This window comes from Benincasa hispida, chromosome 3, assembly GCF_009727055.1.
Source record: "Benincasa hispida cultivar B227 chromosome 3, ASM972705v1, whole genome shotgun sequence".
NCBI lineage: Eukaryota > Viridiplantae > Streptophyta > Magnoliopsida > Cucurbitales > Cucurbitaceae > Benincasa > Benincasa hispida.
The window spans coordinates 55,827,044-55,852,688 of NC_052351.1; the positions used below are offsets into that span (position 1 = coordinate 55,827,044).

The 25,645-nt window shown below is 33.8% G+C and overlaps 1 protein-coding gene across 1 annotated transcript; it reads right to left on the minus strand.

The window, feature by feature from the left end:
• Positions 1 to 9,121: 9,121 nt before the first annotated feature.
• Positions 9,122 to 13,013, minus strand: LOC120074307 (polygalacturonase QRT3-like). The gene is given in 4 exon segments (XM_039027392.1): positions 9,122 to 10,452; positions 11,175 to 11,414; positions 12,794 to 12,874; positions 12,876 to 13,013. Coding segments are annotated over 4 exon segments (1,545 nt in total). The 3' UTR covers positions 9,122 to 9,366.
• Positions 13,014 to 25,645: the final 12,632 nt, after the last annotated feature.

Here is a 25,645-nt window from a genome sequence, read left to right on the forward strand (position 1 = left end):
ACGATTCTTTCCACTGTATATAGTCGGTCATTTTAAAATCACTAAACGAAAATACCAACGAGTTGTTGAAAAGAAAAACACATTGACCTACGTTAGGTTTTAAACAAATACCCGTTGTAAAACAAAACAACATCCAATAAGGTTTTAGCAAAACTAATATGAACCCCGTGAGACATCTAGTTTCACAATGATGCTTCAAAGTTTTAGGACAAAAGCCGTCGAAGGGAAGTCAATTATCCTCCTCTGAATTGAGAAGTTCTCAACCAGTCATTAATACTATAACAACTCTTGCTCCTATAACGACTAGCCATCATTGATTTGGCCAAGAGATCATTAACTTATTTAAACAATCCCGTAGAGGTGACCCGCCATTTTTAGGCCCTAGAGGTTCACCCCAAAAAGCAATCCGAAGGAAAAAAAAAATCCGATTGCGTTCAAAACCTAAACGACCTTATCCATTTCTGGAGTTCACCTTGACTTGACCAACTGCAAAAACCTCATCCGAAGGGGAACGCCCATAGGGCTCCACGAGGAGTACAGAATGATGTCACGGTGTGAACCAATGACAGAGACCATAAAGACATGTTGACACACACCCTAACACCCACTTACATATAAACACTCTCTCTGTCCACCTTGATATTGATTCATTGCAAACACACATCCGAAGAGGGATGCTCCCAAGGTACCTATGAGGTCAAGCAATGATTCATCAAGTGTGTGCACATTATAATGCGAGAAACGGTGAGTGGAATCGATAGACATATCAGATACATCTTCTTCATCCCATTGAGTATTTTATAACCTCAGGGTTAGTTTACTTAAAAAAAACACGGCTAAGGATTTTAACTAAGTGAGCTTTTTAAGGTTTGCTCAAGAGTAAACTTTTACCGTATAGATGTATGTAAAACATGACTGTGAGGTTAGTATTCATATCAGTGTACTGGAGTGTTATTCTGGCTAACCAAGTCTTATGTCATTTGATCCAACAATCTGTCTGCTATGCTTGTTGATATATAAGTCTATTTAATTCAACCTTTCTAAGGTTGGACTTTCCTCATGGTAGGGGTGTTAGGGATGGTGTTCCGCAACTTAAGAACCCCAGTCTAGCCAGAAGCCGCCTTAGACAAAAGGTCCCTTATAGATAGATTTTCAACAAATTTAATCTTTTATACCAACCAATTTAATCCTATTAAACTGATTTTAAAAGATCAATCTAGGTTACTAAACTCTTTAGAACCACTTAAACTTAGGTCTACCTCAATCCAATTTTAAAACCCTTTTAAAAAACTTGAGTTCACCTTAAGTCCACATGCAACTCTGAATTATTGATTTTAGGTCTAATTTCCTTTATAACACCTATAAACAGAAACCAAAACCACAATGCTAAGCTAACACATGCAAAGCATTCATAACGCTTATACATAGCCTAAGTGTCATGCTCAATGCATTGTCCATTCATTGCCACTTTTTTTATATAACACTTATACAAAATAGCAATGAAACAAGCAAAACATGCTTCCATTCACCCTTAGACTATAACTCTTATAATAAAAAGATGATGTATGATAATGCTCACTGCATGCAAAATATAACTCTTATATTTCATGATGCATGTGCATGCTTTCAAGTAATTTCTTCATGCTAAATTATAACAATTATAATACATGATGCATGAATAATTGCACAACCTAATGTGGGTTTTAAACTATATGTCAACCACTTTGGCATATAAGCACTATACGATCGTTTAGCAAATACTACATGATCATGTCCTTTTACTAAGCGATGAAGCCTGAGGCACGTGATCGCTTAGCGCACTTCACACAACGCCCGCCTTCCGCGATCGTCTAAACAAAAACGATGCCATAAAGCACCATCACCTAAGTGATCACTTAGCTAGGCCTTCGTATGGTATACGCTCGATCGTGTAGGTAGTAACTAAGCGATGAGGCTTGTAACTACACGATCATCTAACATGCGCCTTTTACTAAATGATGAGCATCACATGCTCCCACTACGATCGTCCATCTCTAGCACCTAGCGGTTGAGCAACCAACGCTACGCGATAGAGTAAACGATTTACCCCATCTCTTAGCATTAGCTAAATAATCGTATAATAAATACTACACGATCGTTTAGAAAAATCTAAATGATCGCATAGTTAAATCCCAACGACCGTTTACCTTAGGCTACACGATACGACCAATGCTTGGTTTTCTTCTTTGTTGAGAACTGCATCTCCATGCTTCGAAACTTCATCACGAACGACTCGACTAACTCAAACTCTTTGAATTACAGACTTGATTGCAAGTTAATTACGCCCAAAAACACAGAGGCTCTTACAAATTAACACTTTGTAATTCCAGAAAGCTTTAACAAAAGGCAATTAAACCCAAAACATTCATCAACTTCATCCACAAATGCACTTAACGATTAAACACAAATTCAGAAACCCACTGCGACTGTAAAATGAAGTTCAAAACAGACTTGTAATTTGGAATATCAGAATAACCTGGCTCTAATACCAATTGAAGGAAATCGATCATGAGGATTTCCATGAGCAGCAGAATAGATCATTCCAAATTACAATCATGTATGAACATTACATATTACAACCAAAACAGAAACATACGATTATGCATTCATTACAGAAATTACAGCATGAAAACTACAAATGAACAAGGAGAAATCTACACACATTTATAGACCCATCTCCACACTCCTTGATCACGAACACTCGAACACAACAACCTCGAATGCTCGAACAACACGACCTCTACACAGCATGAACACCATGCACTCGTCCTCAGTGATCGCTTCGGTCACAAACGGCCTCCACAGAACCTCGATAGTGTCGAGTTGAGTATGACAACACCAAGAAGGCTACCTTGTATTCTCGGTGTGAGAATCCAGAGGGTGGGCTCTATGTGGACTTGGTTTGAGGCAGAAGAAGAAGGAAACAACAATCATGTACACGATTGGGCAAATGGGAGATGATTGAAACCTATCGTATAGGTCAATGCCCAATCGTTTAGCAAAAGCTAAGTGATTGTTTAGCTCATCGCTTAGTTCCATGTCTGTCGCCTACAAAACACTACACAATCGTCTAACTCGCTCAAGCTATCACTTAGTAAATCATATTTACTTGAAAACTTCTTTTTCGAGAGAAAAATCACAAATTCAACATTACTAAAATTAGGAAAACAATTTTCCTTTTATCTCACGGTTACCATGAACCACCAATAATCTCCCACTCAATTGGTTATTAGAGAAAAAGATTTAATTATCCAATAATTAATATTATTACAAATATAAATGATAACCAACTTATCATACTACATTTATAATCTATAGTTTTAATATTTCATCTCATGAAACATATAAACCATAGTTCTTTTTCTATTCCATGGTATTTAATGTAAATCTCATTTACATTAATCCTCCACTAGATATATCTCATACATCGTACCGATCATATCATATATAATCGAATTACCTCTTGTCAATTTGAACACTTCAAATCAACACCAAGAACTAATCCTCAACTGAATCCATTGAGTTACCAAGGGGGCCTTATGGACCTATAGCTCGAAGCTCCAACGGTACGTGAATAACTGACTAAACTCTCTAGTCACGAGATCCACCATTCGTTAACTGTCAGGCACTCCACTAAAGACCGACAGCTGAACTCTTCTTATCATAAATATATTATGTATCCATATTAACCAATCAGTAGTGCGATAACCCTTCACAGATCGCTCGTAAGTACAGCTGGGCCAATAACCGTTATGGCCTTGTAGTCACATCTAACTCCTTAAGTACCATTGATCCTTCTAATGAACATAAGTCATATTCCTACTATGACTGAGTCCTCTCTTCCAAAGAGAAGTTGTGGCCATTATGTTCAAGCCCGGAAATCAGCCCTTAAGGGAGCAATCTCTCTACTTATCCCTGCTTCGGGAAAGAAGTGAATTCCATCTTGTGGATTGAGTTCCCAGCTCCCAGATCAGACAAGTCTCCAAAAAGGTAGGCATGTTGAGTTAGTAATCTGGCTACTCTCATCCATACTAATCAAAGAACCACCCTTAAAGGCAGGAGTTCCCAAAACACTCAGGATTGAAGTTGTGTCACCTATGGTCATTTAGGTGAGATCTAAGTCTCTAGTATCAATGGATATACAGAGTCTAGTCATCTCGTGGTTCGAGTCTTATACAAACTCTTTGTATAGGACACTCCTGCTCGCACGTCTCCACATGAATGGTCAGGATGTACCATCTGTAGTAGTTTACAATACTTACAAACTTCTACAAACCTGTCTCTTATACACATCTAGATGTGTATAAGAGACAGGTCTTATACAAACTCTTTGTATAGGACACTCCTGCTCGCACGTCTCCACATGAATGGTCAGGATGTACCATCTGTAGTAGTTTACAATACTTACAAACTTCTACAAAACGAGCCGTATCCGTAATGTCACCATGATCAGGTATCCCACCTTAATCCTTATACTACAAACCTATTTAGGTTATCACTTAAGACATGATCCACTTGTATATCACATATACATGCTTAAGTTCACATAAGATAACCAAGGAGCTTTGTTTATTAGATATGAGTAAATACCAAAATTAAATAACAATTATTTTATTCATCAAATAATGTGTATCATTACAAAACAACGAGACTCCGAGAGAATTAAGACACCAATCCTAACAGTCACACCCCCTCCCGAGCTTACCTCTTTCACCCGAAAGAAGGTGTGAGGATGGCAGATACTACTCTTTTGTGATACCTATTGTCCACCCTTAACTGATTTAGCATTATTTCAAACATAGCCAGAGATAAATTAACTTTAAGATTCAAATGTCAGAAACAAAGTTTGTACAGTTAAATAGGTTTTACAAATCATTTTTTCCATCCCACATCCAACTACTAAGTAAGAAATTTATTTTGTGGAAGATCTCGTTTTCAAGCTACAACCTAGACTCTTCTGCTACCTGGAGGAAAACATAAAAGAAAAGAATGAGCTAAAATCCCAGGGAGTGGTAAATGTAACATAGGGTCTCTTTAACCCTCAAGAGTAAAGGCTCATTAACAACATTTCAACACCATGAGGTCACTATTCAAACCTCAGGCTTACAGTATTCGTTTTCTGTTATCCTTTCACACACAGTAGACAGTTGGCCATATTTCCCTATATGCACATACCTCTACCTCGTGTGGGCTCAAAAACTAGATCCGTCGGTCCTCTGACCATTCCATATGAGGTTCTTCTTACAGGCTCAGGAACTAGGCCTTACGACCCTCTGACCATCCCGTGAGACTTTGCTAAAGACTTAGGAACTAGGCCATTACGACCAACCTAATAGATCAAAGTTAGGTCTGAGAATAACTTAGAACAACAACTATCAAAGAGTTAATCTTCTACAGAATTAGTTAGACGCATGGACAACCCTTCTAGCGCATGAACACTCTGCTCGACGCAAGGCAACTCCTTCCAATGCTTGGACCTTGTGTTGGGATGCCTAGTTCATTCAATCAACATCCTAAGTCTCTTCTCTTACTTCTCTATTAAGTTTTGTCTAAAAGTTTGAGTTGTGAGTTGAAGTAAGGCTCCTCCAAGGTATTGATGGCTTCTCAGCTCCAACTCTCATGCAACCCAAGTGTCTTCTTCATACAGGGCCAATGCATAGACCTTGTCACCTCCTACTTGCATGCAAGACTCATATGCCTTCACCATGTATTGCCAATGCATGGTCTTTTGCCACTTTGTTGTCTTTACCACGTAGTGTCCAACATCTAACCCCCTATGAGGTGTCATCCCAACACTTTGCATGCTCTACAATACACCTTGGGTGTCCACCTCCAACTTTGACACTTAGTCAATTCATACTATGCTGCCACTTAACTTCCTAAGATGTCTACCTAGGAGTTGGCCACCTCCTCCTTTGAAATTTGGTCCAACTAGTGCATGCATCTAATTCCTCTTCCATCATGCGTCCAATTGTGCCCATTCCTCAAGGCATGTGTCCAACTACTCTATTTTCCATCCTTTATGCGTCCAACATGCCCCTATTATGGTGTCTGTCCAACGAGTCATCCAACACTTAATGACATTTCCAACTATGCGTTTAACCTAGCCCTAGGTCAATAGGTTCACCCAAGCGTCCAAGAGGTTACACTTTACCCTAAGATGCCTCTATTATGCATCCACTAAGGGGTGCTTTAGGGTTTTGCAACTATGCTATGAGTTGAACTCTCTTTTCCAACACTTAGCCAATATTCCATTCCTCTTGCTAGGCTATATGTCCACCCTTACCCTAGCATGTGTTCAAAGCCCTTTTCAATTCTAACTATGCTTCCAATTTTAGGATAACACATCTAAGGTTAAACTCTTACTCCTCTCATACTTAGTTTATTCTTTACTTCCTCCATGGACTATGAGTCCAACTCTTACCTCCAACACCTACCCAAATTCTAAACTATACTATGAGTTCAATCTTTCCCTTCCAAGGTTCAAACGCATGGCTGCTCTTTCTCCCAAATGTTTAAGCACACTTATCTCTCCTCACTGCTCAACTATGCTTCCAACTTTGGTTTTCAATACTTAGCCAAGTTTTGCTCCTTTTTGGGCCAATTCATGTCCTTAAGCTTTTCTAGGCTCAAAGCACAGTTTGAACAGCCAAAATTCTGTCTTCAACCTCCTACGCTTCCAACACTTAGAAATTTTTCTAAGTATTACTGCTTCCTCCAAAGCATAGTTCAGACAGTTGGACAAATTTTTACCCTCCAAGGCCTTAGGTACACTTCTACCCTCTAACTTTCAAGATCTTATAGAGTTCTGGGTGTTACACTAATGGACCTACATATTAGAAGCTCCAATGATACAAGATTAATTTATTAAACTCTTTCATTAAATTAGTCAACATTCATTGACTACAAGTCACTTCATTAAAGACCTATAACTACACTCCTCGTATTATATATATATATTTTTGTGTCGACAGATATAACGAATCAATAGTATGTCAACCTTTCACTAATCGCTCGTAATTACAACTGGGTCAAAATTACCATTTTACCCCTGTAATTATATCTAACTCCTTAAGTCCCACTGATTCATTAATGAACAACCTGTTTATAGCCCAAACATAAACAAAACCCTCTTGGGCTAATGAAAGATAGGGGCCCCATTATTCAAGACCCGCAGTGAGCACTTAAGGGAGAAATTTATTTACTTACCCTAAAGATGGAAAGAAGTGAACTACATCTTGTGTAGCTATATTACCAGCTTTCTACTCGGACAATCCTCAAAATGGTAGGCTTATTGCGTCGATGAGTCGAACCACTCGCACCCATACAAATCAAAAGACTGTCCTCATAGACAAGAGTTCATAACTCACTCAAGATTAAAGTCGAGTCACCTGTGATCATCCTATGAAATGTTAATCTCTTCAGTCAACGGTGTTATAAAGAGAGATCAATCATTTCGTAGTCTGATCTTATACAAATTCTTTATATCGGATACTCCCACTAGCATGTCTTCACATGAACGATTAGAATCAAATTGTTTGTAATACTTTACAACTTTTGTAACAATTACAAAGCGGATCGTATCCATAGTATCACTAGGATAAGGCCATTTAGGTTATTACTTGAACATGATCCACCTGTATGTCTACCACATACTGTTCAAGTTTCATAAAATAACATTGGATCGTTCTTTAATAGATAATTGCATATAGAAAATAATCAAACATTATTTCAAATAACATATTAACTATGAGGCTTTAGAGCATACATCCGAATGAAATAATTATGAATAAGATTCATATTAAAACTACAGGTTATATATTCATATGAATAATAAGAATGAGATTCATATTAAAACTATAGATTAAAAGCGAAATATATCTTTGAATATTATTAAGGTCTTTATTTAATTAAATATGAGATATTTAATTAAATTAATCATTAAATGATTAATTAATTAATTAATTACTAACTTCCCCTTAATGAAGAGGGAGCGAAAATGGGGGAATTTAATGTATCCTTCTTGTTAAAAACACACAGAAAAGTTCTATGTTATAAAAAACAAAAACAAAAAAGCCAACTATTATCTCTCTCACCAATTATACATAAGAAGAACCGTTCCCGTAATTTTTATTCTTCCTCCCAATTCCCTTTCTCTTTCAAAAAACACTCCTACAAATAGGTTCTTGCTAAGAGTCATAGTAAGAAAGCCCTTTTCAGAGGTTTCTCAAAGAAGGAGAGGAACAATCAATCGAGGAGGAGACTTTTTGTGAAGAAAGAAGAATCTACGAAGGTAACTTCTCTCTATCTTCTAATGCGTGCTTACCCTAAATAATTCAGCATGTTCGTGTTTGTGTTTTATTTCTCATTTTTTTCTATAATTTTCATCTTCTCAAAATCGAAACAAAAACGATTAAATGTTTTCGTTGGAATTCGATCCCTTCACATCAAACATATTTTTATTTTTAATTTTTAATTTTAATTGCATTTATTAAACATCATTTAAAATGAAAAAAAAAATATTCTCAATCAATTTTATATTTTCCAATAAAGTGATCTCTTTGAAGTTAGACAATTATTTTTTAACCAAGTCAATCCGTGTTTAAATTATGTAAAATTTTTAATTTTCAAGTAATATTATGTATATTTCATTGGTGAGTATATATCTGATCAATGAAACTTTTGAAATAATTTATTAAAATATAGATATTCTTCTTCCATGTCAAATAAAATGAAAATGGATGAAAACAACCTCTGATCAAATAAATTGAAAACATTGTTGGATTCTAATTCTAATTAATTAGTACAATAAATGCTAATATGAATATAACTCAACTAACATAAAACTTGTACTATTGACTCATTCGAAAGTTCGACTCTCCTAAACTATATATTAGTTTTAAGTACATTTTCTTTCCCCAAATCAGATCAAATCGACCGTGAATTATTGAACATATATTTGGTTTTCATCTCTCACAACTACTACTCATTTAGAAAATTTGTTGAAATAGATTTATAGGTCATTTCAATCCAAATCAATTATCGAAATTCAAATAAAAATTTAACTTTTTTTTTTCCTGTTTCTACTATTATTTGAATTTTTAAATAGATTTACAAACCATTCATATGAATTTTTCAAATGGATCTCAATGATTAACGGAGACTCGAGAAGATATATGATGTCGATCTTCATCTAAATTTTTAGATGATCGATCTCAATCAGAGAAAAAAGACTACTTCAAATAATTGAGAGTATGGTAGTTGTGAAAGGGGAACTTATGATAATTTCCCAATATTTTCACCTTTTTTTCATTTCTTCTTCCATGGCTACCTCTGCCCTTGATCCACCGCCACAAACACACTTCCGGCCACCGCAACATCCGTCTCAATCACCACTCGATTTTCCGATACATTTCTCACTATATGCCTTGCAAATCCACCATCAATGCTCCGAAATGAGTATTGAACATTCCTAATCAAATTCCGAAACACCAAAATCCAATTGAAATCCAGAATCCATGAAGTTCCATTTCCTTTAATTTCGCCGTTTGCCGCGGTCGATTTCACCTGCATTCCGATCGCATTGTTCCTCTCAATCACAACCCGATCTATTTTCTTGAATTCCGATCTCGATTCATCAAGTTCAACAATCGCCACTCCTTTCTCCGATCCACAGAACAAATTATCCATAACGTTCACTCCATTCACAACGCCGTTAATCGATTTCAGCTTAATCGAAGCATCGCCAAGGAAGAACGTACTAGAAATTAGAAGCTGAACTGGATCTTCCGCTACGATTCCGGTAAAATCCATGTACGAATTCATGATTCTGGTTTGTGTTAATCCAGGTAATTTCAAGTAAATTCCAGTACCGCCGTATACGGTGGCTTTGTTGTAGCAATGAATGCCTGTGAGGATATTCGCTTGGCCGGAGATGAGGATTCCAATGGCGGCGGAGAAAATGACGACATCGGTGACGGAGTTGTCGTTACTGTTGAGGTTGATTCCGATGGCGGAGAAGTTTCGTTCACCGAGATCGGCGCCGGCGGTGATGTGTTGGCCGAGGAAGGTGGTTTGAATGTAGGTTTCGTGGCCACTTTGAACGGAAATTCCGGTGGTGGTGAAATGTGTGATGTAGCAATTTTGTATGGTTGTTCTTAATGAATTGATGATTGAAATTCCGCCGCCTCTGTAATTTGAATCCAATAGAAGGTCTCTGAAAGTGATGAACTCGTAACTATAAGATGAAAAAGAAGAACTGAGGTTTGAATCTTCCGTAGAGTTCATCACTTTATGGTTTTTAATTTTCTGCGCCGCCGCTCCCTCCGCCGCCGCCGACGGCGACGACGACAATTCGATCAGGTAACGGTTAGGGGGAAAATCGTCTGAAGCGCGTAAACTTCCTCCATGTATCTAAAAAAGTCACCAACAAAAGACTTGGTGGATGGTACAGCCGTATTGTATTCCATTAAATTTGACATATAAAAAAATTCATTTTAAAAAATTAATAAAAAGATTATTATTATTATTTATTATTATATGTATAGAAGACGAGAATATGAAACTGCATCTAAATATTACTCTTTTCGTAAACTCGTTAATTTAAATAAAAAATACTTTATTGTCCCTAAGTTTAGATCTATTATGTATTTGATCTCTATCCCTCATTTTCAAATGTTACTTAAGTTTTGAATTTTATTTTTATTAAATTATATGAATATTTATATTTTTATCCTCAAATTTTCCGTAAATACACAATTTTATTTTTTACATTAGTGTGCTAGTAAATTAATTTAAAATAATTATGAAGTGAAAATTCAAAATTAATTTTAGTATTGATAATTATAATTCTTATAATTAATTTATATTAATTATTAGACATTAACACTAAATATAAAAAATATTGATTAATAATATCACAAGTGAGTATTTAATGAAAAATAAATATTAAAAATGTAAATTCGTCTAAAGTAAAATCAAACTCAAAATTGAATGATTAAAAGCGTAACATAAATGAAAAATACACTCATAATTTAGGGATAAAAAAGTATTTTACCTTTTAATTTTAATAAAATAAAATTTTGCACACATAGGTGTATTTCATGGATTTTGTGTTTAGGAGCGGGAATACATACCATAACATTGCCTACACCAGCAGCTGGTAAACGCAACGGACGACTGATCAAGTAATTTCCACCGTCCAGATTTATCTGAGCACCTCCCAGATTCTTGATACTTCCAATCAACGACGACCCGTCACTCTTAGAACTGTACACGTCAGACAATGCTCGGAGAAGTGATTCTGTGCTGTCTATTTTACCTGTAGGATCGGCTCCGTATGATGTCACATGATACACACGAGCACTACTTGGTTCCTACACCCAAACATTAAAATATTAATATCGATACCAATATTGAGATTTGAAATTTAGGATTATATTAATAAATATATCCATTGTTATTTCTCTAAATCAGAAAAAAAAAATGTAAATCTTGTAAAAAATTGATAATTGAGTTATTTTTATTTTCAAACTAAGTTATAGATCTTGAATTAGTACTCATCTCTATATATATTAAGATTAATGTATGAATCTTTTTTCTTAAGTCTTATATGATTTGTAAAAATACCAAATATATCTATTAATAAACTTTAATATCTATCATGCTACTACAAGAATTTTGGGCTTTAATGTCGAGCCCTCCAATTAACAAATGACGAATATATAACATATAAATTGATATTTTCAATATTTGAATTACTCTATCAAATACGTCTCATTCAACTATTTACGATGACACAACATATTGATTTTGGTCGACGTTCAGTAAAAATAAACAAATAAGCAATCAGCCTCGTTTGTTAAATAACCATTTGGTTTTTTGTTTTTTATTTTTGAAAACTAAGTCTAATAAGCACAACTTCCCTATTTGAATTATTTGTTTTGTTTTGTTTCTTATTTTTATTTTTATTTTTAGGAGTGTTTTCAAAAACTCAAGTGAATTTTTAAAATTAAAGAAAAAATTTAGTTTTTAAAAAGTTTTTTCAAAAGAAAAATTGACTAAGAATTCGTGTATAGTTAAAAAAGATGAAAATCATAGTAAAGAAGTTTGGGAAAAAAAAAAAGATTAAATTTTAAAAACCAAATAGTTATCAAATGGGGTCTTAGATTTTAGTTTTTAAGTTTTAAATATCAAGCTTATAAACACTATTCCAATCTACTTGATCCTTGTTTTGTTATCAACTTTCTACCAATATTTTAAAAAACCAAATCAAGCTTTGAAAAGTTAGTTTAAAAACTTAGGGCCCATTTGGTAACCATTTGATATTTGTTTTTTGTTTTTTGTTTTTTAAAATAAAACCTATAGACACTATTCTCAAAACCCACCTCCAAATTTCTTCTTTTGTTATTATTTTTTACCAATGGTTTAAAAAACAAAGCCAATTTTTGAAAATTAAAAAAGTAGCTTTTAAAACTTGTTTTTATTTTTGAAATTTGGCTAAAAATTCAACCATTGTACTTAATAAATATGCAAACCATGGTAAGAAATGAGAAGAAATAGGCATAATTTTAAAAACTAAAAACTAAAAACTAAAAAACGAAATAGTTACCAGAGACCTTAGTTTTCATTTGTAGATTTGGACTAAAAATCTATAATATATAAATTTGATCAAAACAAGTCTAAATAATAATATAAAAAAAAAACTAAAAACTAAAAACAAAAGTATTATCAAACGAGACCTAAATAAACATACTGTAAAACTTGGAGTTGGTGGATTGGCTGGGTTGGAATTGTGTGGCCGAACCGGCAGTGAGGATTTGAGTTCATGTAAATGAAGCTAAATGGCGGTGGTAATGACGATAACGGTTGGAAAATGGGGTCGTTGGTGACGGAGAAGAAAGAGAAAGTAAATTTGACACGAACATGATAAGTAGCCAGAATAATATGAATAAAAAAGTGGGTTGTGTTGCCATGGTTGATCTCCCACAAGAGAAGAGTTGAAAGCTTTTATAGAGATGGGAGACATGAAAAGAGAAGGGGGATTAAGTAGATGCCCATTTCTCAAAGAAAATCAAACTATATACTAATTTAATTAGATATTATCTTTAAGGGAAAGTGATAAAGTATAATATTGTATACTTATAAAAAAAATGTAAATGTTTGTTATATGATAATCAATGGCTTGTGATACATGTGATATTGTTATTGCACGTTTCAAATAGGGAAATTTGTAAAACTGGCAAAAACAGTTACAAATATTGCAAATTGTGTCACACTATTATTTAAACTTTGTAAATCTAACTAGCAGAAAAACACAGGCCTAGCCTAGAAAAGAAGTTGAAAAGTCAAAATACCCCCTTAAAAAATATGAAAGTTTTGTTTGATAATCATTTCGGTTTTTTGTTTTTGAAAATTAAACTTATTTTCTCCTCATTTCTTACAATAATTTACATCTTTTTTAAGTACAATGGTTGAATTCTTAGTCAAATTTCAAAAACAAAAAGAAAGTTTTTAGAAGATACTCTTTTAGTCTTCAAAATTTGGCTTGATTTTGGTAAAAAGGTAATCGACATGACCTTCTTCCCTAGAGGTTAAGCTCTGATTCTCCATTCTACGATTATTGTACTAAAAGAACATTACTTTAATCAAAATGGTTGTCAATCGAGTGACTTGGGTTATTATAAGTTGATCACAATGACTAATGATCCAATGAAATAATACTTCAAAATAATTAAATAAGAATTCAAATTAAGTTCATGGATAAAAAGAATCCATATAAAATTTTGTTTATCAGAAGTATAATGATGTATATCAAATTTTATAAATGATATACTTATTGAGATATAAAATGTAAAGTATATCAGATTTAATGTTGATATAGCCTATTAATGCATAGCGATAGTAGAATTGGAATAACTAAAAAAATCAAAAATTATATTACATGCAAAACCTAATGAACTAGATTTATAACTATTCACATATTATTTTACTACTCATTACAATCTTTTTTTTTTAAATTATATTCGATGCCAATTGAGCTAAGTTCTTATTGGTATATATTATTTTAGTTTTGACCTTTATTGTTATAAAATCTTCATTTTGTCTCAATTATCATGAAAATTTTCATTTTAACCATTAACTTTTTACGTAGGTTATTTCAAAACAACTATTTTATTATATCTAATCCATGAAGATGAATTTATGATATGGTAGTGACTTGACAAATCACAATTTTTTTTAGTCACATCTAGAAAGACTTTATATAAGTTGGGAGCATGATGGCATTTTTATTATTTCTTTATATACCAAATTTCTTTTCTATTTCTATACATTGCCAATTAATTTCCATGCTTCTTTTGATATTTTGCCTTCCTCTTTCTTAATATTTTAAATTGAAGATCTAATTTTCTTGATATGTATCTTCTAAGAAGTCATTAATAAATCAATTACATGCTTATGTTTATTTCGTTGAAATAATAAATCGTGTATCTCATGCCTAAAGAAAATTTTAATTGACTAAAAAAATTATATTGATTAGTTGAATAATAAATTAAAAATTAAAAGTTTTGAATAAAAAAACTAAAAGTAACTTTAAATATAGTATGAAATAAAATTAGTAAACTAATTTTAATCATGTTACCTCAGGCTAAAGTGTTAGACGATAGTAAATTAATTAATCATTAACAACAGATAAAAGATTAAAAAGTTGGAATTAAAAACTAAAACTAAAAGTATCTCTAAATATAATATGAAATCAAAATGGTAAACTAATTTTAAGATGTTTTAAAATTTCATTAGTTGACAAAAAAAATAGCTTAAAATTTTTTAAATTTTTTAATAAACAAATAAAGTATTTTAGAAAAAGAAAGGGTTCCAAATTGACCGAAATAACTTAATAAATCTTTAAAAAACAAATTTTTCCAAAAAAAAAAAAGAATACCTATATATTTTTTAAATTATTACATTGAAAAAAAAAAACCTAAGATTCATTAAAAATGAGGTTAATGAGATAATTAATATGCACGTCAGAGATTAATAAATGCGATTAGAAAGCTATAATATAAGGTCCGTTTGGTAACCATTTTGTATTTTTTTAAAAAAAAAAAATTAGTATATACACACTACTTCCACCTCCAAATTTTTTACTTTGTTATCTACTTTTTACTAATAGTTTAAAAAACCAAGTCAAATTTTGAAAGTCTAAAACAGTAGCTTTTCAAAAGTTGTTTTGTTTTTAGAACTTGGTTAAGAATTTAACCATTATACTTAAAAAAGGATGTAAATCAATGTAAAAAATAGGAAGAAAATAGACTTAGTTTTCAAAAACTAAAAACAAAAAATAAAATGATTTCCACATAGAGCCTAAATTATTAACATAGCATATTTATTTAATTATATTTAGTCATACTATATGAAATTGAGGACACAATGAGAATACGGATATAGGAAATGTAAGTCTTATATCTGCGTATAACGCTATAAAATTAATAATGATATAAACCATCATGGCTTTGCTTTTGAAACCACCCAAAAGTCCTCATACCAAAAGAGATAATTGTCCTTAATTATATACCCATGACTATTCCTTTCCCTAACCAATGTGGGACTTCGTTCGTACTCCTAACATATCAGTGTCTATCAGTGATAGACATCGATAGATTTGTATCACCATCAATCGGTGATACAAGCCTATAGTGATAGATCTTAACATAATTAATTGATAGATTTAAATTGATATGGATTACTTTTTTTGTTTTTAATTATTAGGTTGATCCCATTAGCAACACTGAATACAAAGGTTTGTATGATATGGATTGTGATAAACAATTCATGGTGAAGCTGGACTTGGAATTTTGTAGCTGTCGAGTATGGAATTTCGACGAAATCCATGTGCTCGTACACTTGTTGTTCTTCAAATGTTTAATGAGGATACTTATGCTTATGTGTCTGAGTATTATTTTTCGAGAACATTGTCATCAACATATAAAGGTTTTGTTCATCCTGTTGGATTTCATTCTGATTGGAGGGTTGTAGATGATGGCATTAAAGCATTACCTCCTGTTGTTAAACGTAAAGTATGAAGACCTAGGAAATAAAGAATGTTATCTATAGGTAAAGCTAGAAATACAATGAAATGTAGTCGTTGTAATCACATATGTCACAATTGTAGGACCCATAAATTTGTCCCAATTAATCTCAGACGTAATCATGATAGTTGATTTTTTTACATGTATTACCAAATGGATTGATATCATAGTCTATTAAAGTTTTTTATTTATTCATTCACTTCTTCAATTGTAAACAAATAAACCAATATATTTCAACAATAAAATATTGAATATTTTTGTTTTAGATTCATTTTTTGTTGGAACCAATGGAAGCACAACAAATTATATATAAGCATACAATTTATCAATGATAAATAAAGACTGATAGTCAGTGATAGTCTTCTATCGCTATCTATTAGCAAGAATACTATCACCCACCAAGAAGTTCTATCCACAAAAGTTCACATAAGTTCTCTATCGTACCCCTTTATTATCATTTTCCTTTTTTTTGATGTTTCTATTTTTTCTGATCTATCATAAAAAAATACTACTAAACTAAATTATCTGTGAAAATATTATTAAATGTTGATGTATTATATCCCTGTCTATCATTGATAGGTAATGATAATCACTATACCAATGATAGAAATTATTATACTTTCAAATCAATGATAGTTTTCTATCATTGTTTATCAGTGATATAAATTAATATACTTCCATTTATGTGATAGTCATTCATATTCAACTCAACTAAAACAATATGATGTTTTAATTCATGATATCAGATACTATCAATTTTAAAAATATCAAGAAACAACAAAAGTAGTTCTATGTCAATAAGTAGTTCTTTGTCTAACTACGCGCACGAGGTTTCCAGAAAAATGTATTACGTGGAGCTGAACTTGTGTTGATGTAGATTTGATATGAATATGATTCGATCTCTAATATTTGATCAGCTGATTCTCTCTCAATTTAATGTGTATGCTTTACTTGAAGAAGTGGAGTGTGTGATGTTCTTGAAGTTGAAGTCTTGGAAGAATGTTTGTATCTCTAAAGGACTTCAGTCTTCAAGTATTGTCAACTTCAAGAGTTAGAGAGTCTTCTAATTGTTGGGAGAATTCTCTTTAGACCCTCCAGAATGTAAAATTTTTGACTACACAAATGAAGAGAACTCCTCTATTTATGAAGCTCTCAGGTGGACTTTGTGGCCTTGGGCTTAGTGTCCATAGACCTGACATTTGGGCTCAATTAATTGGATTTGGACCTTCTTTGATATTTGGGTCAAATTAAGCCTATTCTTTGACCCAATTTAGCTTTACCCCAAACTTTAATAGAACAAAGTAATTAATTTGATCCAACATTCAAGACAAAAACACATAGTATCATCAGGATTCACCAATAAGACTTCAATTGACTGGGACACATATCAATTTTAATTAGTCTCAAATTCAATTACTTGTAGTGTCATCATTAATTTGGGAAATGGCGTGACAATTTATGATTGGTCCAAAATTTCTCATTCAAAAAATGCCCATTTTCGAGATTTATGCATGTATAAGGGTGGATGAATCTTGAAAAAGATAAAGTTGGAATCAAAATGCAAGTTATATATTCTTGATTTTGACTCCATTCGATGTGTCCATTTAATCAAACTATGAATTTGGTACTTAGGCTTGATTTGAATTTTGTATGTTTGACACACACATTTTTTATGCCAACTTATCAAAACGTAAATTTATGTCAAAGTTTTTTTTTTTTGTTGTTGACATAAATCTTGATTTAAATTTAAGTAGAATTTATGCTCTACATAATTCAAAGTTGACTTTGGAGTGAACTTCTATCTAGATGCTTGTCTTGAATTTGAAATAGAACATGAAGATGAGATTTGAACTTCACTCAATTTTACTTTGGGATAAAATTTCGAATTATGCCCCATTTAAAATTTGAGATAAATTGGAGGTATTATCCACAATTTAATTAGACTTGAAGATAAAAGTCTAAACTTTGATGATTTGAATTTGAGATAAAATTTGGAATATGGCCAAACTTTAATTTGAGAGAAATTTTAGATCTTACCCAAAATTTAATTTGAATTTAGGGATAACTTTAATTTAGTGAATTTGAAGTAAAAATTAGATTATGTCCAAATCTAAATTTCACATAAATTTGAGATTTTTAACCTCAATTTAATTTGATTTCAGAATAAAAGATTGTATAATTTGAATTTTGGATAAAATTTAGAATATGGCCAAATCTGAGATAAAATCAATTTTTTTTTTCAATTTGATAGAATTTTAAGATAGATTTGATTTCAAAGCCTAAACAAATTAGGATTTAAAAATCTATTTCTCCATCTATAAATAGGCTCAAACCACACATTATTCCCATCCCCCTCCTCATCTTCCAACTTTTTCTTTCTTTTTTCTTTTGCTTTTTCTCTCTCTTTTCTTTCCTTTTTCCCTTTTTTACCTTTTTTTTTTCATTCCTTTTTTTTTTATTTTTTTTATTTTCAACTTCATTCTCTTTCTCTTTTCCTTATATATATATTTTCAAATCTCCTATTTTTTCCATCATCTGGAATTACAAAGTTTTATTAATTTGCCTTTATTGCCCTTTTTTAGGAATTAAAGCTACATGCAACTTGCATTCGAATGAGTAATTTTTTTTGCTTTGTCAACTTCTGCCTACTTTACAAAAGGTGGGTGATTTTTTTTTTTTTAGAAATATCTCGATACACGACTGCTGCCTTAACACATATAGGGATGACCCTGGAAAGTATTGGGTTTTATGCCCTAAAATTCTAGATAGTAAATATAATTGACTATCATCAATAAAAAATTATAGATGTTAATTCAATAAATGATATTGTTTGTATTATTGTATATTTTGTGTTAATAACCCTAAATTTAATAAACTAACATTTAAGGTCTAAATATAATATGATAAGTTAGTTATTATATTGATTTATAATAAAAACAATTATGAGATAATTGTTTAGTTGGTTATTTCTTTTCTCCATTAACCGTGCAAGTGGGAGGTTAATTTCAGTTTTAATAACTAAAGAATAAAATGAAAAGAGTTTTCATTTTACTAGACGATCGCTTCATTATTGAATTACTAATTGATCAGGTGAAAGAAAGCTATACAATAGCCATTTCGAGAGACTAAACGATCGAGTGAGAGATTGCTAGACGATTGGCTAGATAATTTCTCACGAACGCGAGAGATTGCTAGATGATTGCTCACGAGAGCGAGAGATTGCTAGACGATCAAGTACCCATTGTCTATAAGATAGACTATGCCTTTCTCCCGCTTACTCGATCGTGGAGCTCGATCGTTTACATCCTCCTTCCTTTTACCAAATTCACATAGAGCCCACACCTCCTGAACTCTTACTTTGAGAATACCAAGGTTACCGAGTGGTAGTGTCAAGGGTTGTCGTTTGAGGATCAGATAGTTCGTGATTGCAGCAAAAGCGAGATTTTGCTAGACAATTGAGGCGAGAGTGAGATTTTGCTAGACGATTGCTCAGGAGAGTGAGAGATTGCTAGAAGAAGATTTCTTCAAAGATATATCTCTCAATTCCTCAATTCCTTTTGATTTAGTAAGAAAGCATACTGTAATTTTCTCTATAATACATAACTATTCTTGTATGTTTGTTTGTGAATGCATTTATTCTTTTACAATGGGCATGGAAAGATCTTGCTTCTGCTCATTGGTTTTCTTGAATAAGAGTTCCTTCAGAAGTGGATCGTCCAAATCCCATTGTCAATGAACTCGTACATTTACAATCACACATAATAGATTATGCACAAAAACTTAAATTACAACATGCTTTTGAAAATGAAACCAAAGGTTTAGTGATTATATCTTTGAAAACCCTTCTTCAAGATAATCCCTCGATTGTTCACGAACGCAGCGAACAACACGATCTCCCTTGAACAACAACGAGCAGCAACTCGATCCTCGAACAAATCAGATACTACCACTAGATTACCTTGGTATTCTCAGAGTGAAAATCCAGGAGTAGTAGGCTCTAGCTTATTTTGGTTAGAGGGAAGGTTTAGTGTGAAGGAGGAAGACGATCGAGTAAAGAGCAGGACTATCGTGTAGATGAGAAAGTCAATCGCATAGACTAGCTACTCGATTGTTTATGCTCTCAAGTGATCGTATAGTAAGACTCTCTTACTCGATTGCTTATCACGTTAGTTTACCACTTGTCTCTCGTGGAATAATTAAAAAAACAATTCTTTTATCCCACTTTCTCCATAAAACTTAATAACTACCTACTAAGGGTGGTTATTTGAGAAAAATAATTTAATTATCAAATAATTAATAAATATAAATGAATATGATAACGAACTTATCATATTATATTTATAATCTATAGTTTTAATATTACATCATATACAATATATAAACCATAGTTCTTTTTCTTTATTTTATGGTATTTAATATAAATCATATTTATATTAAATTTAATAACTATGAATCTTATTTATAGAAAATATATTTGAATCATATTCAAATATTAGTTCCTCCAATCAAACATTAATGTATCAAATACATTATATCAATTATATATATGATATGATTTAATTAATTTAATTATATCATATATAATCAAATTCCCTCTTATTAATTTGAACATTTCAAATTAACCCAAAAACTTATTCTCAACTTAAATCCATTGAGCTACCAAGGGAACTTTATGGACCTGTAGTTTGAAGCTCCAACTATATGTGAATAACTGTCTAAATTCTTTAATCACATTATCCACCATCCATTAACTGTCGAGCATTCCACTAAAGATCGATAACTGCACTATTCGCACTACAGATATATTTCTGTGTCTATTGGATATAACCAATCAACAGTACGATGATTCTTCATAAATCGCTCGTAAGTATAGTTGGGTCAATTTACCGTTTTCCCCCTATAGTTACATCTAACTCCTTAAGTACCACTTATTCCTCTAATGAACAATAGATCATAGTCCTACTATGACTAAACCCCTCTCGGGCCAAGAGAGAGTGTGGCAACACATTGTTCAAGACCCGGAATCAGCCCTAAAGGGAGCAATTTATCTACTTACCCCTGCTTCTGGGAAGGAGTAAATTCCATCTTATGTAGCTAAGTTCCCAGCTCTCCAATTAAACGAATCTCCAAAATAGTAAGCTTGTTGAGTCGGCGATCTGGCCACTCTCACCCATGTCAATCAAAGGACCGCTGTCATAGGCAGGAGTTCACAACTCACTCAAGATTAAGATTATGTTAGCTATGGTCATCCTAGTGAAATGAAAGTCTCAATTATGAACGACGTTATATAACAAGACTAAGCATTTTGTGGTCCAGTCTTATACAAACTTCTTTGTATAGAATATCCCTGCTCGCATGTCTAATACATGAATGATCAAGATTAGATCATTTGTAGCACTTAACAAAATTTGTAACACCTACAAAGTAGGCCATACTCGTAGTGTCACCAGGATAAGGTACCTAGCTTTATCCATATACTACAGACTATTTAGGTTATCACTTAAAGTACGATCCACTTGTATGTCTCTACATACATGTTTAAGTTACAACGATAACCGTGGATCTTAGTTTATTGGTTTGTGGTTAATGCAACTAAAATATCATATATTTCATAGACAATGTGAATAAAATATCATATATTATAAATCATAGAATGTTTGGTCATACAAGTATTTACAAACTACAAGACCCTATGAGATTTAGGGCATCAAACCCAACACGGACTTGATCTCGCATATGAGGCGAAGCAAGGAGGACCGAAATTGATCTCACACATGATGTAAAGCCAGAAAGACCAAACTTGATCTTGCATATGAGGCAAACCTGACAGACCAGACGTGATCTCACATATGAGGTAAAACCAAGCAGACCAAACATAATCTCGTAGAAGAAGCAGAGCTAGGCAGACTAGACTCAATCTTCGTATATGAGGTAGAGCTAGACGAAATCAAACTTAATCCCGCATATGAGGTAGAGTTAGGAGAATTGAACTTGATCTAGTATATGAGGCGGAGCTAGAAAGACTGGACATGATCTGCATATTGAGGCGGAGCTATGAGGATCAGACTTGATCTCGCATATGAGGCAAAGCCAGGAGGACCAAAGTTGATCTTGCATATGAGATGGAGCCAAATGGGCTAGACTTAATCTCGCATATGAGGTAGAGCCAGACAGACCAGAGTTAATCTTGCATAAGAGGCATAGTCGGATCGGAGTTGATCTCACATATGAGGTAGACCACGTAGACCAGACTTGGTCTGAATGTGAGGCGAGCCAGACCTGCCGAACTCGGTCTCATATATGAGGCAGAGCCAAAGGGACTAGACTTGATGTTGCATAAGAGGCAAAGCCAAGAGGATGAAGTTGATCTTGCATAAGAGGAGGAGCCAGGGGGATCAGAGTTGATCTCACATATGAGGCAGAGCTAGGCAGGCCATACTTGATCTTGCATATAAGGCAGAGCAAGACGGATCAAAGTTGATCTCGTATATGAGGTGGAGCCAGGTGGACCAGACTTGATCTCGTATATGAGGTTGAGCCAGATAGCCCAAACTTGATATTGTGTATGAGGTGAAGCCAAGAGAACCAGACTTGATTTTGTATATGAGGTAGAACCAGGTAAAATGGACTTTATGAAGCAAAGTCACATCAAGCTTGTCTTTCCACCAGTTGTATCGGACTTGATTTTCCACCTTCCGCATTGGACTTAACTTTTTGCCTTTCACATTAAGCTTGACTTCGCAACTTAAGCATAAAGATGACATTACAAAGTCTCCAAACTTGATCATGAAGATAGAGCATTATAACTTATAGAAATACAAGTTATTTATACTGCTTTATTTAGATATTGCAGCCAAAAGAGAGGAAAGTTGCGTCAATTGTATGAAAATTAGCTAAGAAATACAAGAATTATAAGTGTGTCGTCAATACACCCACTGACACTATTGCAATGGTAGAAAAGAATATTTCAAGTCTGTTTTGCAGGAAATCAAGTCACCATATGCGCTCATAGCTCAAGAGAAAAAAGATTAACGCATCTACGTCGCATTGCGCCAATCATTTAGAAATGAATAGACGATCAACGCAATGACGGCGCATGCGAAAATCGATCAAGAGCTTTGCGATCAACGCAACTTCAACTGCGTGTGGTAATAAAAAACAACACCACATGCAGGCACACGGTCGAAAGATGCAAATGAGCAACGCAATCGTGGAGGATTTTGACACGTGTACAACTATCCGTTGTACATTTTTGACGGATTGATTGCATAACAGAAGAATATTTATTCCACTATTTTTGGAATTTCCATAAAATAAAGTGGGGCTACACGACAGAGAGTCCGAGCATTCATCTATAAATATCTTCAGAGAATTCACTGAAAGATATACTTGATACGAGGCTATTTTGATATTTGTATATTGAGAGAGAGGTTGATCTGAGTGCTGATCGGAGAAGATCCGGAAGAAAAGAGGCAAGGTCGAGAGGTGAGTCTCAGTGCGAATCATTCCAAATCTCCGTCGTGAAGCTCTGTACCTAGATCAACTCTACCGGTTGAGCAAACCTGAGAGGGAAGCTTATCCTTCCATTCACTCCATACTCCGGCAAGCGATTTCTCCATCCAAATCTATGTCAAGACGTTGGCACTCTTCTGTATTTGTTTCTATCTCTATCATCAATTGTATTCTCATCTTCTTAGTCTTAATCATTCACACCATGTATCAGACGCTTGATTCTATAATTAAATGTCATGATCGTTTTCATCTCCATATTTCTGTCAAAGTCCATTCCTCCATTAATCGCTTTCTCCACGATGTTTTCTTAATCCCTTGGTATTAGAATGAATTAAACAAGTAAATTAATTTGTGCTAAATAAATAAATATGTTTAGCTAGAGTATGCTAGATGGCATCTTCACCTTTGAGAGCAGAAGTGAAGATGCCATTCTGATCTGTCGAGAGAAGGCTAGAAGAATGCGTTAACTAAAGCGAGAAGTACTTCCAGAGATGGAAGCAACCTTGCATTCATTACGTTCATCCTGTTTCACCACAGAGATATGGGAACACGGTCGATCACCGAGAGGCGTATGCCAAAGGAAAGCGGAACTGTAGTTATATCTTTAACGCAGTTAATGAACTTGCTATGTTTGTACTAATTATCTTTTCTATTTCTGTTTCGTACATAAAGCCTTGCCACCGCATAACACGATTCTTTGTATAATCTTCACAGTCAGTCTCAAATTCGGTATCATGTATCATGTAACCTATATCTTGTATCATCATAGCTTAGGTTTACTTTTATTGCACTTTATTTTATTACCACATATTTTACTTTACCGTAATTTTTAATACCTATATAAACACAACTTTTATTAAATTGAAAACCCACAGTCGCATATATCACGAACGTAACACAATTAACGCTAAAACAATCCCTGTGTTCGACCTCGGATCACTTCGAGAAATTGCGGTGAATTATACTTGGTTTCAACGCAAGGAAACTTGTGACAATGCATAGCATACTACAAGCATTTCGTTAATAACGCATACATCTAGAAGTAGTATCCATATCATTGCATCATCGCATTTCATCCATGCGTTGTATGACTAAGAAAAAGAATAAATAATAAATAAGAAGATAAATTTTATGTGTCAACAAGTTTATGGCGTCGTTGCCAGGGATTGGTTAGCAGTTATTGTTAGAATTTTGTTGTATTTTGCAGAACAGATCTCTTTGTACTGACTGTTCAACACGGAGAGCAGTTTGATAGTTTATGAGTACTGGTACCGAACCAGAATTTCGTAGCTGACCCAGCGATCGAGTGTACATTTCACGCTAGGGCACGCCAGAATCGAAAAAGGCGAAAGAAAGCAGTTGAATGCAGATAATAATGACAATGCGGCTCCCGCGGGAAATCAAGGGGCGGTAGGCCAGTGCAAGATCCAGTTTTCCTTGCTGTTGACTGCAACCTTCCCATGAGAAACTACGCGGCATCCAATCTGTATGATTTTTTGCCTGGGATTTCAAGGCCGATGGTCGAGGAGAACGTAAGATTTGAAATCAAGTCGGTCATGCTCCAAATGATCCAGAACGCAGAGCAATTTAGGGGTCTACAAGGTGAAGACCCACAAGCCCACCTGACCAGCTTTTCGGAGATGTGCGATAACTTCTCAATACCTGGCATTACCCTTGAGGGTATTAGATTATATCTCTTCCCTTACACCTTGAGGGATGAAGCCAAGAGATGGGCTCACTCACTGGAGCCAAACGAGATTACTTCATGGGATCAGCTGGTTGAGTAGTTCATGAAGAAGTTTCTTCCCACCGGCTGTCAATGCAAGGTGATGGAAGGATTGCTGCTTTGAAACTGTTGAACAAATGGACAATGAAACCCTAAGCACCGCCTGGGTGCGATTTAGGACTGATGAAGAATTACTCGCATATCGGGATACCCAATTGCGTCCTGATGGAGACATTCTATAATGGCTTGAACAGATCAATGCAGGCTGTTGCTGACGCCT